This window comes from Phyllostomus discolor, chromosome 8, assembly GCF_004126475.2.
Source record: "Phyllostomus discolor isolate MPI-MPIP mPhyDis1 chromosome 8, mPhyDis1.pri.v3, whole genome shotgun sequence".
In the NCBI taxonomy this organism is placed as follows: Eukaryota; Metazoa; Chordata; class Mammalia; order Chiroptera; family Phyllostomidae; genus Phyllostomus; species Phyllostomus discolor.
Genome location: NC_040910.2, coordinates 58735905 through 58752858, shown reverse-complemented (window position 1 = coordinate 58752858; position 16954 = coordinate 58735905). Strand labels below are relative to the sequence as shown.

At 43.0% G+C, this 16954-nt stretch overlaps 1 protein-coding gene across 2 annotated transcripts in view; it reads right to left on the bottom strand.

Moving 5' to 3' along the window:
- The window catches only part of TRIM58 (tripartite motif containing 58), a 48699-nt gene extending 34391 nt beyond the window's left edge, over positions 1-14308 (bottom strand). For both annotated transcript variants that reach the window (XM_036032806.1, XM_028534647.2), the window contains exons 1-2: positions 11145-14308; positions 8015-8110 (exon numbers count right to left, since the gene is read on the bottom strand). In XM_036032806.1, the coding sequence (XP_035888699.1) occupies positions 8015-8110; positions 11145-11564 (516 nt within the window). In that variant the 5' untranslated portion in view covers positions 11565-14308. The remainder of the gene's footprint in view (positions 1-8014; positions 8111-11144) is intronic.
- Positions 14309-16954: the final 2646 nt, after the last annotated feature.

Here is a 16954-nt window from a genome sequence, read left to right as displayed (position 1 = left end):
CTTGAGGTGGGCCTCTTTGGGTTCCTCTAGATTCAAACTCCCTGTGTTTCCTGGATTTGTGTGACTTTTTCTCTCATCAAATTATGCAAGTTTTCTTTAATTATTTTTTCAGATAAGTTTTCAATTTCTGGCTCTTCTTCTTCTCCTTCTGGTATCCCTATTGACAGATATTATTACATTTCATATTGTCTTGCATTTCTCTTAATCCCTCTTCATTCTTTCTGAGCCTCTTTTCCTTTTCTTGCTCTTTCTGGATGCTGTTTTCTACTTTGTCCTCCAGCTCGCTAATCCAATCTTCTGCTTCCTCAGTCCTACTTTTGATTTCTTCTACTGTGTTCTTCAGTTCAGAAACTGTATTCTTCAGTTCCTCTTGGTTCTTGTTGATAGTTTCTATTTCCTTTTTCATGTTGATATAGTTTGCAGTGAGATCGTTGTAGCTTCCCTCTAGTTTCTGGTAGCTCATTGTGAGTTCATTGAGCTTCCTGATAATCATTGTTTTGAACTCAATATCTGATAGTTGAGTTGCCTCTATTTAGCTTTTTTTCTGAGGTTTCCTCCTTTCCCTTCATTTGGGAATTGTTTCTTTGTTTTCTCATTATTTGTGAGACTCTTCTTGTTAGCCTCTGTTTCTTAAATTTATCTGTTCTTGTTCCCTGGGTTTATGGTGTGAACTTCTGTGGTAGAATACCCATGAGATTCAGTGGTGCAGTCTCCTTTGGGTATCCTGGTGTTCACAGCTTCCCCCTACTCTTTTTTGTGATCAGTTGGAGGAGTAAGGCAAAATGGTTTAAGACAGCAAGACAGTATTCTATGATATTTACATTAGCAGCCAGAAGAGAAGAGATGGGATATCCTTTGGCTACTTATAGTGTTAACCATGATCTTCTACCCCAGTAGCCACATTTTAGAAAGGATGGAAAGAAGATAAGACTCTTATTGGGGACAAAAGGATTGTTAGTTGGATCCAGAAAGCTGTGAGGCTGTGGGAGGTCAGATTCTGATGTAGGGTGGGAATAAAGATTAGTAAATAGGAGTAGTGTGTAAAAGAATAGAGACAACCCCCACAAAAATATAGTTCAGGAAATTGCAAAGTGGGCTGAGATAAGGTAGGGGTGTTGAGTAGTATTTACAATTGTATGAACTAGGTCTTATTTACAGTAATATTAAAGCAACAATCATGTGGCAGAATATGAGAGATCCAGATAACAAAAATAAGGAGTATAGAATCTTGAGAGGTGTATAATGGAACACAGATGAAGGATAGTAAATTATCAACACACTGTGACTGAGATAACAGGGGGAACCTATCAAATGACAGTATAACCAGCCAAGCAAAGAAGATTATACAGAAAGAAAAAGAATACCAAAATACTATTAAAATAGAAAATGTCAGAAAAGTGAGAAAAAGATAATACAAATTTGCAGTAACTTGTAAGCTCAGGAAAAAAAGAGAAAAAAAGCAGAAGGTGGAATGCAGGAGAGATAAATTGGGAGTGGAAGGAATAATACTAGGATGAAAGGAAGAGAAACATAAGGAATTGATAGATATAAAAATAATAAGAATTAAAAATAAAAAGTCACTTAAAAAACAACAAGATAAAATCAAACAACCAACCAACAACAGCCAAAAAAAAAAAAAAGGCAAAAAAAAAACACCTCTTGTTGGTTTGTAACTGGCCAGACCAGTTTTTCTGGTCTTGCTGGCTTCAGCAGGCTGAGGGGCCTTTCAAATGCTTATCAGTCTTCCCAGTCAAAACTCAGTCAGTCTCTCAAGTATTGTCACCAGGGCCAGCAGGGCGCTCTCCACAGAGCCAATTGGACTTCCCCCTGCAGGACCCTTGGTGCTCCCGAGCACGAGCATGCTCTCCAGAGCTCACCGCCACGGGGTCTCCCGGGCTCCGGGGCCCCGAAGAGCTCCTGCGTCTTTTCTGGGTTCACAGTGCAAGCTCCAGGGATCGCAAGGAGATGCACCTTTCTGCCAAACTTCACCGCAGCGGGCTCTTTGTTCTCGGGAGGCACCTGCATATTTTCTGGATTCACGGCACAAGCTCTGGGGATTGCGAAGAGACACACACTTCCACCAATTTCCCCGTTGCCAGTTCCAGGAACCCCCAAAACGCGGCGTCCCTTCCAGGTTCACAGCGCCAGAGTCGGGAATCCCGAAGGGGCGCACGCTTCCTTGAGTTCACTACTGCAGGCTCCAGAAACCAGCGAACCCCCACGCCCTTTCCTTATTCAGGGCTGCGAGGTCTGTTTTCCACAGATCAACACTCCCACCAGGCTGGGGGCGCAGGCACACGTCCAGGCCACCTCTGGTTGCGCCGGCTGGGGGCACTCACCCCTCCCAAGGCTACGCTTGAGTGCCAGCATCCCTGCAAGACTGTCTCCCAGTCCAACTCCCCTCTCTGTGCCTTCAAGCAACAAGGTCTCCCTTGGTGTTGCTCAGCCCCCATTGTCCTGGGAGGGAGCAGCAACTCCGCTCTCCTGTGTGCCCTAAAGCAGACCTGAGAGCATAGGGCCTGGGGCTGCAACCCCCCTGGTCCCGGAACTGATCCCTGGCTCCCTGTTGTCCTGAAGCAGTCTCCTTACAATCTGGTTTTTCAATGTCCGCTATAATTTTTGATGTTCTGTTTTCATAAATGTTTCGATATCCTATGCCCCTTGCTCTGTTCCTCTGCCGATCCGTGAGTTTTTCTCCCCTGCACAGAGGAAGGGGTTCACGATTCCTTCAACTAAGCCACCATCTCAGGACCCCTTTGTTTTCTTTTTCCTAAACTCTAAGGGTTCCCAATGGTCTTATCACCAGGAGAGCAGAGGGTAACAGCAGCTGGTCCCTGGCTAACCCCCCCAGACACTACTCTTAGTTATAAGTTTTCTGATACATCTCCTTGGGCATGGGAAACAAAAGAAAAAATAAACAAATGAGACTACATCAAACTAAATAGGGTTTGTACAGCAAAGGAAAACAATGAAACAAAAAGACAACCTACTGAATGAAAGCAGATATTCACCAATAATATATACATTAAGGGATTAATGTCCAAAATTCATAATGAACTCATATAACTCAAAACCAAAAATACAAACAACACAATTTAAAAATGAGCAGGAGCCCTGGCTGGCGTAGCTCAGTGGATTGAGCGCGGGCTGCAAACCAAAGTGTCGCAGGTTCGATTCCCAGTCAGGGTACATGCCTGGGTTGCAGGCCACGGCCCCCAGCAACTGCACATTGATGTTTCTCTCTCTCTTTCTTTCTCCCTCCCTTCCCTCTCTCAAAATAAATAAATAAAATCTTTTAAAAAAATGAGAAGACCTGAATAGATATTCTCCAAAAAGGACATATAGATGGCCAAAAGATATATGAAGAGTTGCTTAATGTTATCTCACACCTATCAGAATAGCTATCATTAATAAATAAAAAAGCAGCAAGTGCTGGTGAGAATGTAGATAAAAGGAAACACTAATGCACTGTTTATGGTGTAAAATGGTGCAACTATTATGAAAAACATTGTGAATATTCCTCAGAAAACTAAAAGTAGAAATATTTTATGACCCAGAAGTAGAAGTATTAATTCTACTTCTGAAAATATGTCCAAAGAATACAAAAACACTAATGTGAAAAGATGTATGCACCCCTGTGCTCATTGCAGTGTTATTTATAATAACAGAGACATGGAAGCAACCTAAGTGAACATCAACAGTTGGTTAAAATAAAGAAGTGATACTTAGGGACTTCCAGCAAGATGGAGGAATAGGTGGACGCACGGTACCTCCTCGCACAACCAAGATTAGAACAACAATAATTCACAACAATAATTTATAGTCAGAATAACGCCCAGATCCGGCAGAGGATTTATCTGAATGGAAGTCGGGCAGCCATGAAGTTGAAGTAGGCGCGTTCATCTGGACTGGTAGGAGAAGACAAGCCGGGAGGGTGCAGGGCTGGCACGGGCCGGCAGCGCGCGGAGGTCGGGGAAAGTTTGGCGTGAAATTGGCGCGACAGCCATCTGGGGCACAAGAACGCAGCGGTGATCCCTGAGTACTCAAGCTGTGGCTGGCAGAGGGGTAGCGATTGTGGACCAGGGCAGAACTCGCAGCCCGGGAGCCCAGAGAAGGGTCTGAGCCCAGGAGAACGGAACTACCGCCATTGTTTTCTCCCATCCCCCACTCCCACCCCGCCCCCACATATAACGTCACAATCTAGCGACTGGGGTGCCCAGCCCAGGTGAACACTTAAGGCTCCACCCCCCACTGTAACAAGAGCGACCAGACTGGGGAAAAAAAAAAAAGGAGAGACAGGAGAAAAATATGTTTTCAACAGAGCAGATCAATCCCCCAGGACTCATCCTTTTGAGCGACCAAGAAATAGCCAATCTGTCAGATGCACAGTTCAAAACACTGGTGATCAGAAAGCTCATGGAATTGATTGATTTTGGGCACAATTTAGATGAAAGGATGCAGGTTACCATAAAAGAGATGCAGGAAGACATACAGAGGAGAGCCAATAGTGAAAGGAAGGAATCTGAGTCTCAAAACAATACAGTGGACCAGAAGGAAGATAGAATCAACCAAGCAGGAAAGCATGATGAAATAAGAATTCAAAAAATCGAGGAAAAGATTAAGAGCATCCAAGACACCTTTAAACGTTCCAATATCCGAATTATAGGGGTACCAGAATCGGAAGGGGAAAAGCAACAAATTGAGCACGTATTTGAACAAATAATAAAGGAGAACTTCCCCAATCTGGCAAAGGGAACAGTCTTCCAAGAAATCCAAGAAGCTCAGAGAGTGCCAAAGAAGTTGGACCCAAGAAGAAACACACCAAGGCACATCATAATTACATTAGCCAAGGTAAAAACGAAGGAGAGAATCCTAGAAGCAGCAAGAGATAAGGGGACAGTAACCTACAAAGGAGTTCCCATCAGACTGTCAGCTGATTTCTCCAAAGAGACCTTACAGGCAAGAAGGGGCTGGAAAGAAATATTCCAAGTCATGAAAGACAAGGACCTACATACCAGATTGCTCTATCCAGCAAAGCTCTCATTTAGAATGGAAGGGCAGATAAAGTGCTTCTCAGATAAGGTCAAGTTAAAGGAGTTCATCATCACCAAGCCCTTATTTTATGAAATGCTAAAGGGACTTATCTAAGAAAAGAAGATAAAGAAAAGACAGGTATAGTAAAAGGAGAGCAAACTCACAAATATTAACAACCACACCTAAAGCAAAACCAAGAGAAACTAAGTAAACAATTAGAACAGGAACAGAACCACAGAAATGGAGGGTACATGGAGGGTTAGCAGCAGGGGGGTGGGAGGAGGAGAGAGGGGGAAAAGGTATAGAGAATAAGTAGCATAGAATGTAGGTTGAAAATAGATAGGGGGAGGGCAAGAATAGTACGGGAAATGTAGAAGCTAAAGAACTCATAAGTATGACACATGGACATGAACTAAAGGGGGGAATGTGGGTGGGAGGGGGTACAGGGAGGAGGGGAGAGAAGGGGGGAAATGGGACAACTGTAATAGCATAATCAATAAAATATATTTTTTAAAAAAGAAGTGGTACTTATATACAATGGAATATTACCTATAAAAAAGAACAAAATCTTACCATGTGTGACAACACGGATGGACCTAGTGGTTATTATCCTAGGTGAAATAGGTCAGACAGAGAAAGACAAATACCATATGATTTCACTTATATGTGGAATCTAAAGAACAAAATAAATACACAAACAAAACAAAAACAGAGTCATAGACAGATATAGTGAGGAAACCGAGGTGGGAGGGATGGGTGAAAAAATTGGAGGGAGTAAGAAGTTATAAAATATTCACAGGAAGTAAAGTAGAGAATAGGAAATATAATCAGTAATATTGTAATAATTATGTGTGGTGTCAGGTGGGTACTAAAGTTATCAGGGTTTACTTCATAAATTATATAATTACTTAACCACTACAGTATATACCTGAAACAAATATAAAATTTTAAAAATAAATTAACCTAAATGCTAACCTCAAAGCTAAGTCTAACCTTACTACTAACCCTAATGCTAATCATTAAATCAACCATAAGTGTAACCCTAACCCTAAAACTAACTCTAACCTTAAGCATAAATTTAAACTCTTACTCAAAACCTAACCCTAACCACAACTCTAACTTTAAAACCTAACCCTAGCACTTAACCAAACCCTAACCTTAAACTTATTTCTAATTTAAGCCCAAACCCTAATCTCAAGATAACTATACCACTAAACTTACCCCTAACCCTAAACATAAAGTGAGTCCTGCCCTGGCTGGTGTGGCTCAGTGGATTGAGTGCTGGCCTGCGAACCAAAGGGTCTCTGGTTTGATTCCCAGTCAGGGCACATGTTTCCCAGGCCCCCTGTTGGGAGCACATGAGAGACAACCACACATTGATGTTTCTGTCCCTGTTTCTCCCTCCCTTCCTCTCTAAAAATAAATAAGTGAAGTCTTTAAAAAAATAAAATAAAGTAAATCCTAAACTTGTTTAATCCCAAACCTAAACCTAACTCTAAAACTAACCCTACCCCAAACCCTAATTTAAACCATTTCACTGATCTCAGAGCTAACTCTAACCTTAACACTAACCCTAGCTCTAATCATAAAATAAACACTGATTGTAACCCTGAAGCTCACTCTAACCCTAAAGGTAAATCTAACCCTAACTCACAACTTAACCCTAACCTCAGCTCTAGTTTAAACCTAAACCCGAACCTTAAAGCTATCTCTAACCCTAATCATAATCTCAAGTCTAAAACTAAACCCAAACCTAACCCTAACCCAACCTCTAACCATAATCTTAATGTACCCATCAAGTGTAAAACTAAAGCTAACTCTAAGCCCAACCCTGCCCATAAACTCAGCCTAACCCTTATTGTAATTCTAACCCTAACACTAAGGCAAGCCTAACCCTAACCCTAACCCAACACTACTCCTCACCCTAACCCAAAATCTAATACTAACCCTAATTTATACTTCAAAACTAACACTAAACCTAACTCTAATCCTAAACTCAAACCTAACTTTAATCCTAACCATAACCCCAACTCTACATGTAACACTAACTTAAAATCTAACCCTCACCCCAACCCTTAACTTAAAACTAACTTTAACTGTAGCCTTTATCCTAACCCTAATCCTAATTTATTTATACCCAAACTCTGACCTCAGAGCTAATTCTAACCCTAACCTGAAAACTCAAATTCTCAAAGAATCAAAAACTCAACCCTACACCTAACCCTAAAACTAACCCTTAATCCTAACATTAACCTTAACTCAAAACCTATTTCTAACCCTATAAAAAAGCAATATTTTATAAATTTTCTATATGGTATACTATATTTCATATATAGTTTATATATATAGTTTCTCAATCTAAATAGACCCTATTTAGTATATGACCAGATTATTCCTTACTGTGAGTTTTAGGAGCTGTCCTGTGCATTTGTAGGCTGCTTAGTGGCATTTCTGGCCTCTACCAATAGATGCCAGTAACACTCTCCAGCCCCCGGTTGTGACAACAAAAAATATCTACTGATACTGCAAAATTCACTTTAGAAGGCAAAACCACCCATATGAGAACCATTCTCTGTGTGTAAGTGACTAAAAGAAACAACGAGCCAATGATGTATAGAAGAGAGAACACATATATGATAAAGAGGCTGAACATTCAGACGATCCTTCTCTATATGCAAGTGATCGTGTCTAGCTCTGTTTTATCTACATCAATGCTAAGAGATGTTTAGCATTCATTCATCCAGAAAGGCCAGTCTTCACACTCACAGTGGCAGTATGAGACTCTGCTCGAAGCTGTAGGGGTGAGTCAGTGAGTTTTGGTGAGAGCCAGGTCAGCAAAGCTACTTGTAACTCAGGTTGGGGTTACAGCTAAGAAGGATAGAGATGTAACAAAAGTGTTGGAGCAAGAAAGAATGATATAATGACCCAAATTTGGATCCTTCAGGTAGGCAAGCCTCCTGAAGTAACAATATTCTCATACCTTCCAAATGACAGTTTTCTTCCCAAGGTTGGTCTCCTGACTCAACGCCTCCTCCATCTCCTTCCTTACAAGTTTTAGGGCCGTCTGGAGATTTGCCTGTTTGGGAAGATATGCTGAGACCATTACAGAAACCCTCATGTAGTACCTGTCCCAACCAGGTGCATCAGGCAACACAGAGATCACCTAGAACAGGCCCAGTGAGCACACAAAGATGCCCAACCTCATTACAGCTAAGTTAAACATACATACACTTTTAATGTTAATGCCAGGCATAACCAAAGATTTAGTGAAAGTATGTTCACTGTGGCATTATTTAAAATAGTAAACCTGTAACTAACCAAAATGTTAAAGAAGAAAATTTTATCCTTTGCAACAGCATGGATGGACCTAGAGAGCATTATGCTAAGTGAAGCATTAAGCCAGTCAGAGAAAGAAAAAAAAAACATGAGATTTCACTCATATGTGGAATCTAAAGAACAAACTAACAAGCAAAATAGAGACAGAATCATAGAGAGCAGGATGACAACTATGGGGGCAGGGGGTGGGGGGTGGAGAGATTGAGCAAAAAGGAAAAAGGACTCATGGACATGAACAATAGTGTGTGATTGTTGGAAGGACAGAGGTATAAATGGTAATGGAAAATAGAATAAAAGTAACAGAAAAAAGAAAATAATACATTAATTAATAAATAATAATCCAATAATTTTTTAAAAGTAGGGAGTAAGAAAAATATATTTTACACTAACAGGGTGAAATTAAAATAAGGTGTCTAATAACAAGAAGAAAGTGTTTAATAATAAGAAGTGCTCACAATTTTAAAGTGAACTAAAATAAGAATATTTTATGTAATACCATACCAATTCTGGAAAAATATGTGCTTCAAGGAATATATAAAAACTAGGCAGAGGTCAGTAAAAATGTTCAAAAAACAAAACCTCACCTACTAGACACCTACTAGTGTCTGAATGAGAAAGGATGTTATTCCTACACCCATACGTGTCAACTTCAGAAAATACTTACTACTTTATAATCAGAAAAGTGTTTAGTATATTAGGCAACAAGAAATCATGTAAGTTAGAATTTATTCAATGAAAAAGAAGTACAGAATGTTGTAAGTCTTACAAAGAGTAGAAAATAATTTAATGAAAACTAAATTTCCTTTCCACCCTAGGCCCCCACTAGAGGTAGGCACATACTTTACTTACAGAGAACACACACACACATTTTAAAACTTTACTCAAAGTTATTCAATAAGTCTCAGGGGGTAAAAATGTGCCAAAGTCATTCACAACTCCTACACACCAATTATTTCTAAATAAATAAAAATATATACATATATAATGATGATGATGATGATGATGATGATGACATACCATAATGCTGATAAAATATAGTAGGATTCATGGTGGAATTAACATGATCAAAATGGCATTTGTTTTAGTGTTTGCAAGGAGTAGAATCACATAGATGGAAAGAAGCTCCCTCTCACAGGAGAACTGGCAAAATCAATGAGGTGACTAAGGCCTGGCAGGGTTAGGGAGAGCAGCTAGTAGGCCAGTGTTGTTGGATCTCAGTGGGTTAAGACAACAGTACAAATAGAACATAGGGCCCAGAAAATCAAGACAAAGGCAAAGAAGTTCAGAAGATATTTATTTGGTATTTAATTGAAAGGCTACTAAAATACCAAAAATGACTCTAGAAATATTACACTAGCCATACTCTGTAGGGTGCTTTTGATGAAAAAAAAAAAAAAAAAGACAGAAACATTCTACAAAAAAACTAGCTAGAAAATAGCCAGCATCTGAGTTTTGTAGATGGCAACCAAAACCAAGGAGAAAACTCAGAGATGTTTCTAGGAAAGTCCAGAAGGAAGTTTCAGGGATAAATACCCTAAATCTTGTTTTTAAACAATAAAACAAAGCTTAAAATTTTTTTTTAAAAAGTATTTTTAATTTATTTCATTGTCATGCTATTTCAGGAAAATGTCAGTTTAAACAAGACTCTAACCTTCTTTGTGCTAGTAGCTGTTGCAAATGTCACAAATTTAAATGTGTTCAGAGTATGTCCAAGAACTTTAGAAGAGCACCAGGATGGAGAACTCTATTTATAGAGTGTCACAGATATCCCTTTTGGGAGCCAAATACTGGTAGGAAGCACCTGTTCATTGAAGTGCTCACATCCTGAGCCCTCAAATATGAGTTGAATACAGACCTGTCCTGTGCCCTTACCTCCTGGATTCCTATTTCAGGGCCCTGTGCCCAGCCAGGCACTATTCTTAACTAATGCTCAGGCCTCATGGTTGTTTTGGTAACAGTATTAATTAAGGTAGAGATCAACATTATGCAAAAGGAAGGCACAATGCCAATGGTAGTGGTTAGAATGTGTTCACCAAAAACCTTCACCCGTGTAACCAAGCCCACAGCGCTGATACTAGGGCTGTAGCTGGGGGACCCTGACTATCAGCCTGGGAAAAGGGGTACCTGAGGGGAAGGCTACCAGGCAGAGTGGTCCTTCACAGGGATATCCAACCCATGGCCCAGGATGGCTATGAATTCAGCCCAACACAAAATCGTAAATTTACTCAAAAACTGTTCGGGTTTTTTTGTTTCTTTGTTTTTTGCTCACCAGTTTCCGTTAATGTTTGTGTATTTAATGTGGGGCCCAGGACAGCTCTTCTTCCCATGTGGCCCAGAGATGCCAAAAGGTTGGCCATCCCTGCAAGGAATGTGCGTCTGAACTCCTTAACAGGGGTCCCAGATGAGGTTATTCTGGAGCAAAGGCAGGGATACCCCAACCCACCTAAGTGCACTGTGGGAGGGGCGTCTCAGAGGGGGAATGTCAGGGACGCCGGGAAGTTGGGGAGAGAGAGTTGAGCGGGGGCAGGGCTCTGGGAGCATGTGAAGTCGAGTATCAGGGTCATGTGGGGTAGGAGGAGTGTGGGAGAGAGGGGCAAGAGCGCAGGGGCGGGGGGGGGGGGGGGGGGCGCAGTGGTAGGCACAAGGTCTTTGGGATCAGGTGGTGGCACCGGACCGTGTCGCCGGAAGGTCAGGGCACCTCTGCTGGGCCTGCTGTGGTCGGAGGTATCTTCCAGGCCAGTCAGCCTGCCAGTGCATCTGCAAGCACAGCTCACCTGGTGGCGCTGGGTGGCCTCCTGCAGCGGTGTCGTGTGGTGACCTCGGTGCCCAGGGCCAGAGTCACACACCCAGCACAGGGCGGCCTGGTCCTCCTCGCAGAAGCGGCTGAGCTCCTGGCCGTGCAGTGCGCACTGTGCCCAGGAGGGCCCCTCGTCCAGCCCCAGCCGCTGCACGCTGTCCACTAGGCTGGCCAGCTGCCGGTTGGGCCGGAAGCCCTCCCGCGTGAAGGGACTGCGGCACTGAGGGCAGGCAAAGAGGCCTTGCTGCTCTCTGTCAGACCTGTCGCAGAACTCGGAGATGCAACGCACGCAAAAGCTGTGGCCGCAGTCCACGCTGACCGGGTCTTGCAAGAAGTCCAGGCACACCGGGCACCGCGCCTCCTCGCTCAGCCGCTGCCTAGGCGACCCCGCGGCCATGCTGCTGGCCTCCCGCGGTTGGTGCTACCTCCCTCTGGTCCGCTTGCTCGCTCGGGAGGGGTCCTGACGCCTGGTAACTGCACTATCATCTCAGTGCAGTCTGCACGCTTGGGAGGGGCCCTGCCACTCGCTCCCTGCACTATCTTCTCAGTCAGGTCTGCACGCTCGGGAGGGGCCCTGCTTGAGGACGGATTTTATTCTCAGGCTTGGGGTCAGGAGGCCGGAGGAGCCATTCCCAGTGATAAGCAACAACGCACAGGCCCTGGGCCACCAGGGTAAATTAACACTCAGGTCCCCAGTCAACTGGACGTTTCTAACTGGAGCCCTTCACTATGCGCCTTACTCTGCTTGTGTTTTTACCACCAGTAAATTTGGAGACAGGCTGAGCTCCTTCCTCCACTGTTTGTGTCCTCCTCATCCCTACACACATAATGATTTCTTAATATATCTTTTCCAAACCTTAATGTCTCTACCTCCTGTTAATTAGTTCATGATTTAAAAAAAAAAAATTAGTAGATGAGCTGAAGGGAAGATAGATGCCCTGACAGATGTGTGTGTGTGATGATAGGTCTATGGTCCACTAACATTCAGAACATTTGAATAAGTATCTGGCTGCATTCAGAGAGGGTCCTGGGCGTGGGAGCCTGCAGGGCATTCTGATTGTTGCAAAGCAAATTGCCAAGGTGACAATGCTGTAGGCCAAGACATTCCTCAGAAGGACAATGAGCAGAGGCCATCAATGCTGCACCTGTGTCATGGGGAGACTGAGAAGGACAGGGAAGGAGCAAGATGATTTGAAAGTATGTGATCCTGACTGAGGATGAGTTTGGTGAGGTATTAGGTCACAGGAAAATAGACATGTCTGCCTTCTGAGCAAAATGTAATTTCCATTTTGTTGAACTTGAAGTGATGGTAGGCATATCTTCAGCAATCCACTCAGGTAGCCGGGCTCTCAGACACAAGGTGAGCAAAAGACATGTGGTCCAGCTCTCAAGGAGCCAATAGCTGAGATAAGGAAGCTTTCTAGTGCTTCAAGAATATAACAGAGGACTCTAAACCAGCCTACAGGATCAGGTGGGACCCTCTGGGGTCTCCAAGCTAACATCTGAAGGGTGAGTGCAAACCACAGGTGGGAAGGGGCTGTGGTGAGCAGAACAGTGAGAGGGCCGAGTCCACAGGAGCCATGGTAGAGAGAGCCAGATTCGCCCATTACTCCAGCCCCAGGCAGGGAATTATATGGCCAGATGAGGAAGAGTGGCAGCAGATAAGGTCCCAGTGGAAGCCAGGCCAAATAACTCAGGTCCTTGTGGCACCCTCCATGACACTCCTCCTTATTCTAAGGACCAGGGCTTGGTCTGTAGCTTTGGCAGAAGGAAGAGTCTAAAAGCTTTGAGACTATCTGCCAAAAGGCTAGCTGGATAATGAAAATGGATAGATTGTTAAGAATAGACATGGACAATATGAGCAAAACCTGAGGTTACGAAAGAAAGCAAAGCAGAGGCTTCCATGGCAGAGAAGTATACTCTAAACCCAGGCTGAAGACTTGCTCACTGAGGGGCTTTAAAGGAGCTGTGTCAACTTTATAGGCCCCACTTCATCTAACATGTAAGGACAGTGCTAGTGCCACTCAGGGTCAAATGAGCTAATGGATAATACACACTTAACACAAGTCCTGGCATGTAATAAGCATATTTAATTAAAGAAAAAGAGGAAACATAGCAAAGTGAGTGGAAGACTAGTGAGGACAGAGGGATGTTTTTCTATTTGATTCAGTGCTGTATCCCCAGTACCTTGAAGAGTGACTGGCACATATGGACACCCAATAAATACTAGGTTAATAAATAAGTGAATAAAGGAATGTACAGAATCAATACACTTTATCCTAGAAGCTAATGGATTAGAGAACTTTAAAGGTGATCACATGATCTTAAATGTGAGATCCATATTTTTCTGCATTTTATATATATAGTCAGGCTTTTTATCACTGTGACTCTGGGAGATACTAGACCCTGTTTGTATTTTATTTAGAGACGTAACCAAGCAACATAATTGTTCAAATGTATGAACAACTTGATAGTACAGCGCACATTAATGCAGATTGCCTGGTGTCTAGGAGGTAAGAGGTGACTGGCTTCTGCTGAGGAGAGTCACAGTGGTCTTCAGGAGGACACAGTGGAGGGGACAGCCAGTGCCAGATGGCATGTCTTCCCTGTCTGGTTCTAGAATCACTAAGGCTTTGTTCTATCTTCAGGCAAGCAGTGGGCTAGGTTATTAACTTGATGTCACTTATTTACAAATGCTCTGTGAAGGGCCTTCGGGGCACTTTCTTGTTTAGTATGGTTGGTCTAATTTAAACTTCTCTTTTCTGATGATCATTTTTCTGGAGTGAATAAAACATCTCTGCATTTGTGCTGGTACAACCCAATTTGGTCCCCCCACCCCTGCCAACCCTGACTCCATCCCCTGACTCACTGAGAGCATGCATAGTTCCAGTCCATTAAGCTACCCCACCCCCACCCCTACCCCTAAGGCCATCCCCTTCTCCATTGGTGTTTTGCCTTCTCTGGCAAGATGGGGTCCTCCATCCTCTGACCTGACCTTCCGTTTTCCCTTGCTAATGTCTTTGTCACTGTGGCTTTGGGCTCCTGAAACCATCTCCCTTGGGCATCCATGCTTCCTTCCCTAGCCTGGGTCCTTTTCATCACTGTCTTAGCTTTAGGGCGGGGGTGTCAAACTCATTTTCACTGGGGCCACATCACCCTCCCTTCAAAGGGCCAAATGCAATTTTAGGACTGTATAAATGTAACTACTCCTTAACTAGGGGCAAGGAGCTCTACCTTCAGCCCTTTGAAGGCAACCACCAGGTTCATGTGGCCCCTGATGAAAAGGAGTTTGACACTCCTGCTTTAGGCATTTGCATTCTCCTAGCCCCAAACTCAGCCTGCTCCACAGTGCGGGAGGGAGTGCAGGGAATGTGGAGAACAACCAGCACACACCTCAAAAAATCCTCAAAAGCAACAGCCAATGATGCAGGCTTTCCTTCCTGCTTCTGGTCTTTAAAAAGATCTGTGCTGCTCTGGCAGGTGTGACTCAGCAGATTGAGCACCAGCCTGTGAACCAAAGGGTCACTGGTTCAATTCTCAGTCAGGGGAATTAAGGGAATTCCCAGTGCCTGGATTGTGGGCCAGGTCCCCGGTAGAGGGAGCGCAAGAGGCGACCACACATTGATGCTTCTCTCCCTCTCTCCCTGCCTTCCCCTCAGTCTAAAAATAAATAAAATCTTTAAAAAGAATAAAAGGGTCTGTGCTGCTTTTCATTTCAGCAGCTGCACCCTGGATTTTTACTGTTTCTTTTTCCCAAAGGCTCTGTTGATGATTCATTGAGCTAAAGTTGCCTAACATCTTCTGTTCACACAGCTTCAGATTCCCCTGGCTGGCTGAGGGGCACCTGCACCCAGGCACCTCTGTGCTTCTGTGGAAGGAATTCAGAGAGCACACATAAAGCAGAGAAGCCTCCTGACTGAGGGAGAACTCAGGGTCTCTAAGACACTGGTGGGACAGCCAGAGAAATGCCAGCCCCCTTCCCATGCACAGGAGCTTTAATCAGCACATGTGCATGTTAACAAAGAGATTTGTCTAGTAATGCTGTAGGTAAAGAGTGATTTACATGAAAATTTTCTCTTAATTTAACTGATTCAATGACAAGAATATATCCTGTTCATACTTTCATTTCAAAGTCACTTTACTCTGGGCCTGCACAGAGTAAGAGGGTGGTATAGGTTCTGGAATAAATTAACAAATGTGATGTCCTTTATGATGGATGATACTGTATTTTTTTAGAATTCTTTTCTGTCAAAGGGCAAACTTGGGCAAGTTGGTTGTTTATAATTTGAAACCACTCTTTACAAACAAGTAACTGAATAAAGCTGATGAAGTAATTGAGACAACTAGCCACAGAAGGTAAGTGACCAATCTAGAAATCAAATTATTCTTTTCAAGACATCTTGAAGATCTTTTCTAGCGTCTTGAAGTTGGCAGATAATTTGTTATTATCTTCATAAACCTCCTGGCACATAATTAGGAAAGAAGACATGGAACACAGAATGGAGGCATGGAAACTTCAGAATGATTGACCCCACACACGGGTAACAGAAAATGTCCCCAAGGTTCTCACTTTATTTCTCTCATGTGCATTATGTAATAGGGGAGTAAGGGCTTTGGGCAAGAATTTGTTGAATACATATTAGATGCTAGCCCCTCCATACGTGGTATTCTGTATAATCTTTATAGAAGGCCCATTTCTCCCTCCAGGGTTCCACAGGTTGCATCAGAGCACCAGTGTTTGAATGCAGGTCTGTGACAGCTTCAAATCCACGACCTTCACCAGAGTGCACTCTTTCATGGCAATTCTGAGAATTGCAGGTGCTATATTCATGGAATCAGGCTCTAAGAATCACCAAAGGAAATGAGTAAATACTTATGTGATGTGAGGTTTCAACAGCTTACCACTTGAGCCCAATACCTAGTGCCTGGCTTCAGAAACTGTCTATTGGAGGAGGAACCCCCTGCCTGCACTGGTCTGCACACCAGGAATATCACTGAACACAGGCTTAGAACTGAAGATAAGACATCCCTAAATTTGCTCACAACCCAAATTTCTCATGCCTAATATATGAGTGGGGTTTATGGTGACACAAAACAATTTTAAATACTCTTGTAAAAGTTATTTAATTCCTCCTGAAATTTAACCATGTTTATCTTCTCCCAATCAGATGAAATACCTCCACTTCCTTTTTGTTCCTTTCTATTGGTACAATTCTAAAAGCTCATGGTGTTCTCCTATGAGCACATGCCACTTACCTAAGAGTTTCTAAATCACAGCTCTCAAAAGTGAAAGCAGTGTGCTCCAGATCAGCTGAGTTAGAGTGGTTAGTCCATATGCACACTGTGTGAGACCTCTGTCACCTTAAACAACTCCCTTCTCCTTTGTTAAGTTGTAAGTAAATATATTCTCTCTGCACCTAGAGAAGTAGGAAAGAACTGTATATACAAATATGGCTTCCATATCCAGACTTCTGGAAGGAAGTCATGGAGGGTGCTATAGTGACCTTGAGCTCGGTGACTTTGAGCAAATCATTTATTTCTAGGCCTCGGGTTTCATATTTATAGATTAAAGGAGAACAATTGTGAAGGTGAGCTTAGGTAATGTAAAACACAAAGCACTGTGAATCCAACTGAATATGTGCTTAAGAGTGGTCAGCAGATTCCAAGATGGCTGCAGAGTAGGTGAAAGCAACTCCCACCTGCTCCTAGCGCCAAATCAGATTTGCAACTAAATTACAGAACAATCCAGTGAAAGCTAGTTGATATGAAATATCATGGCCAAGGATT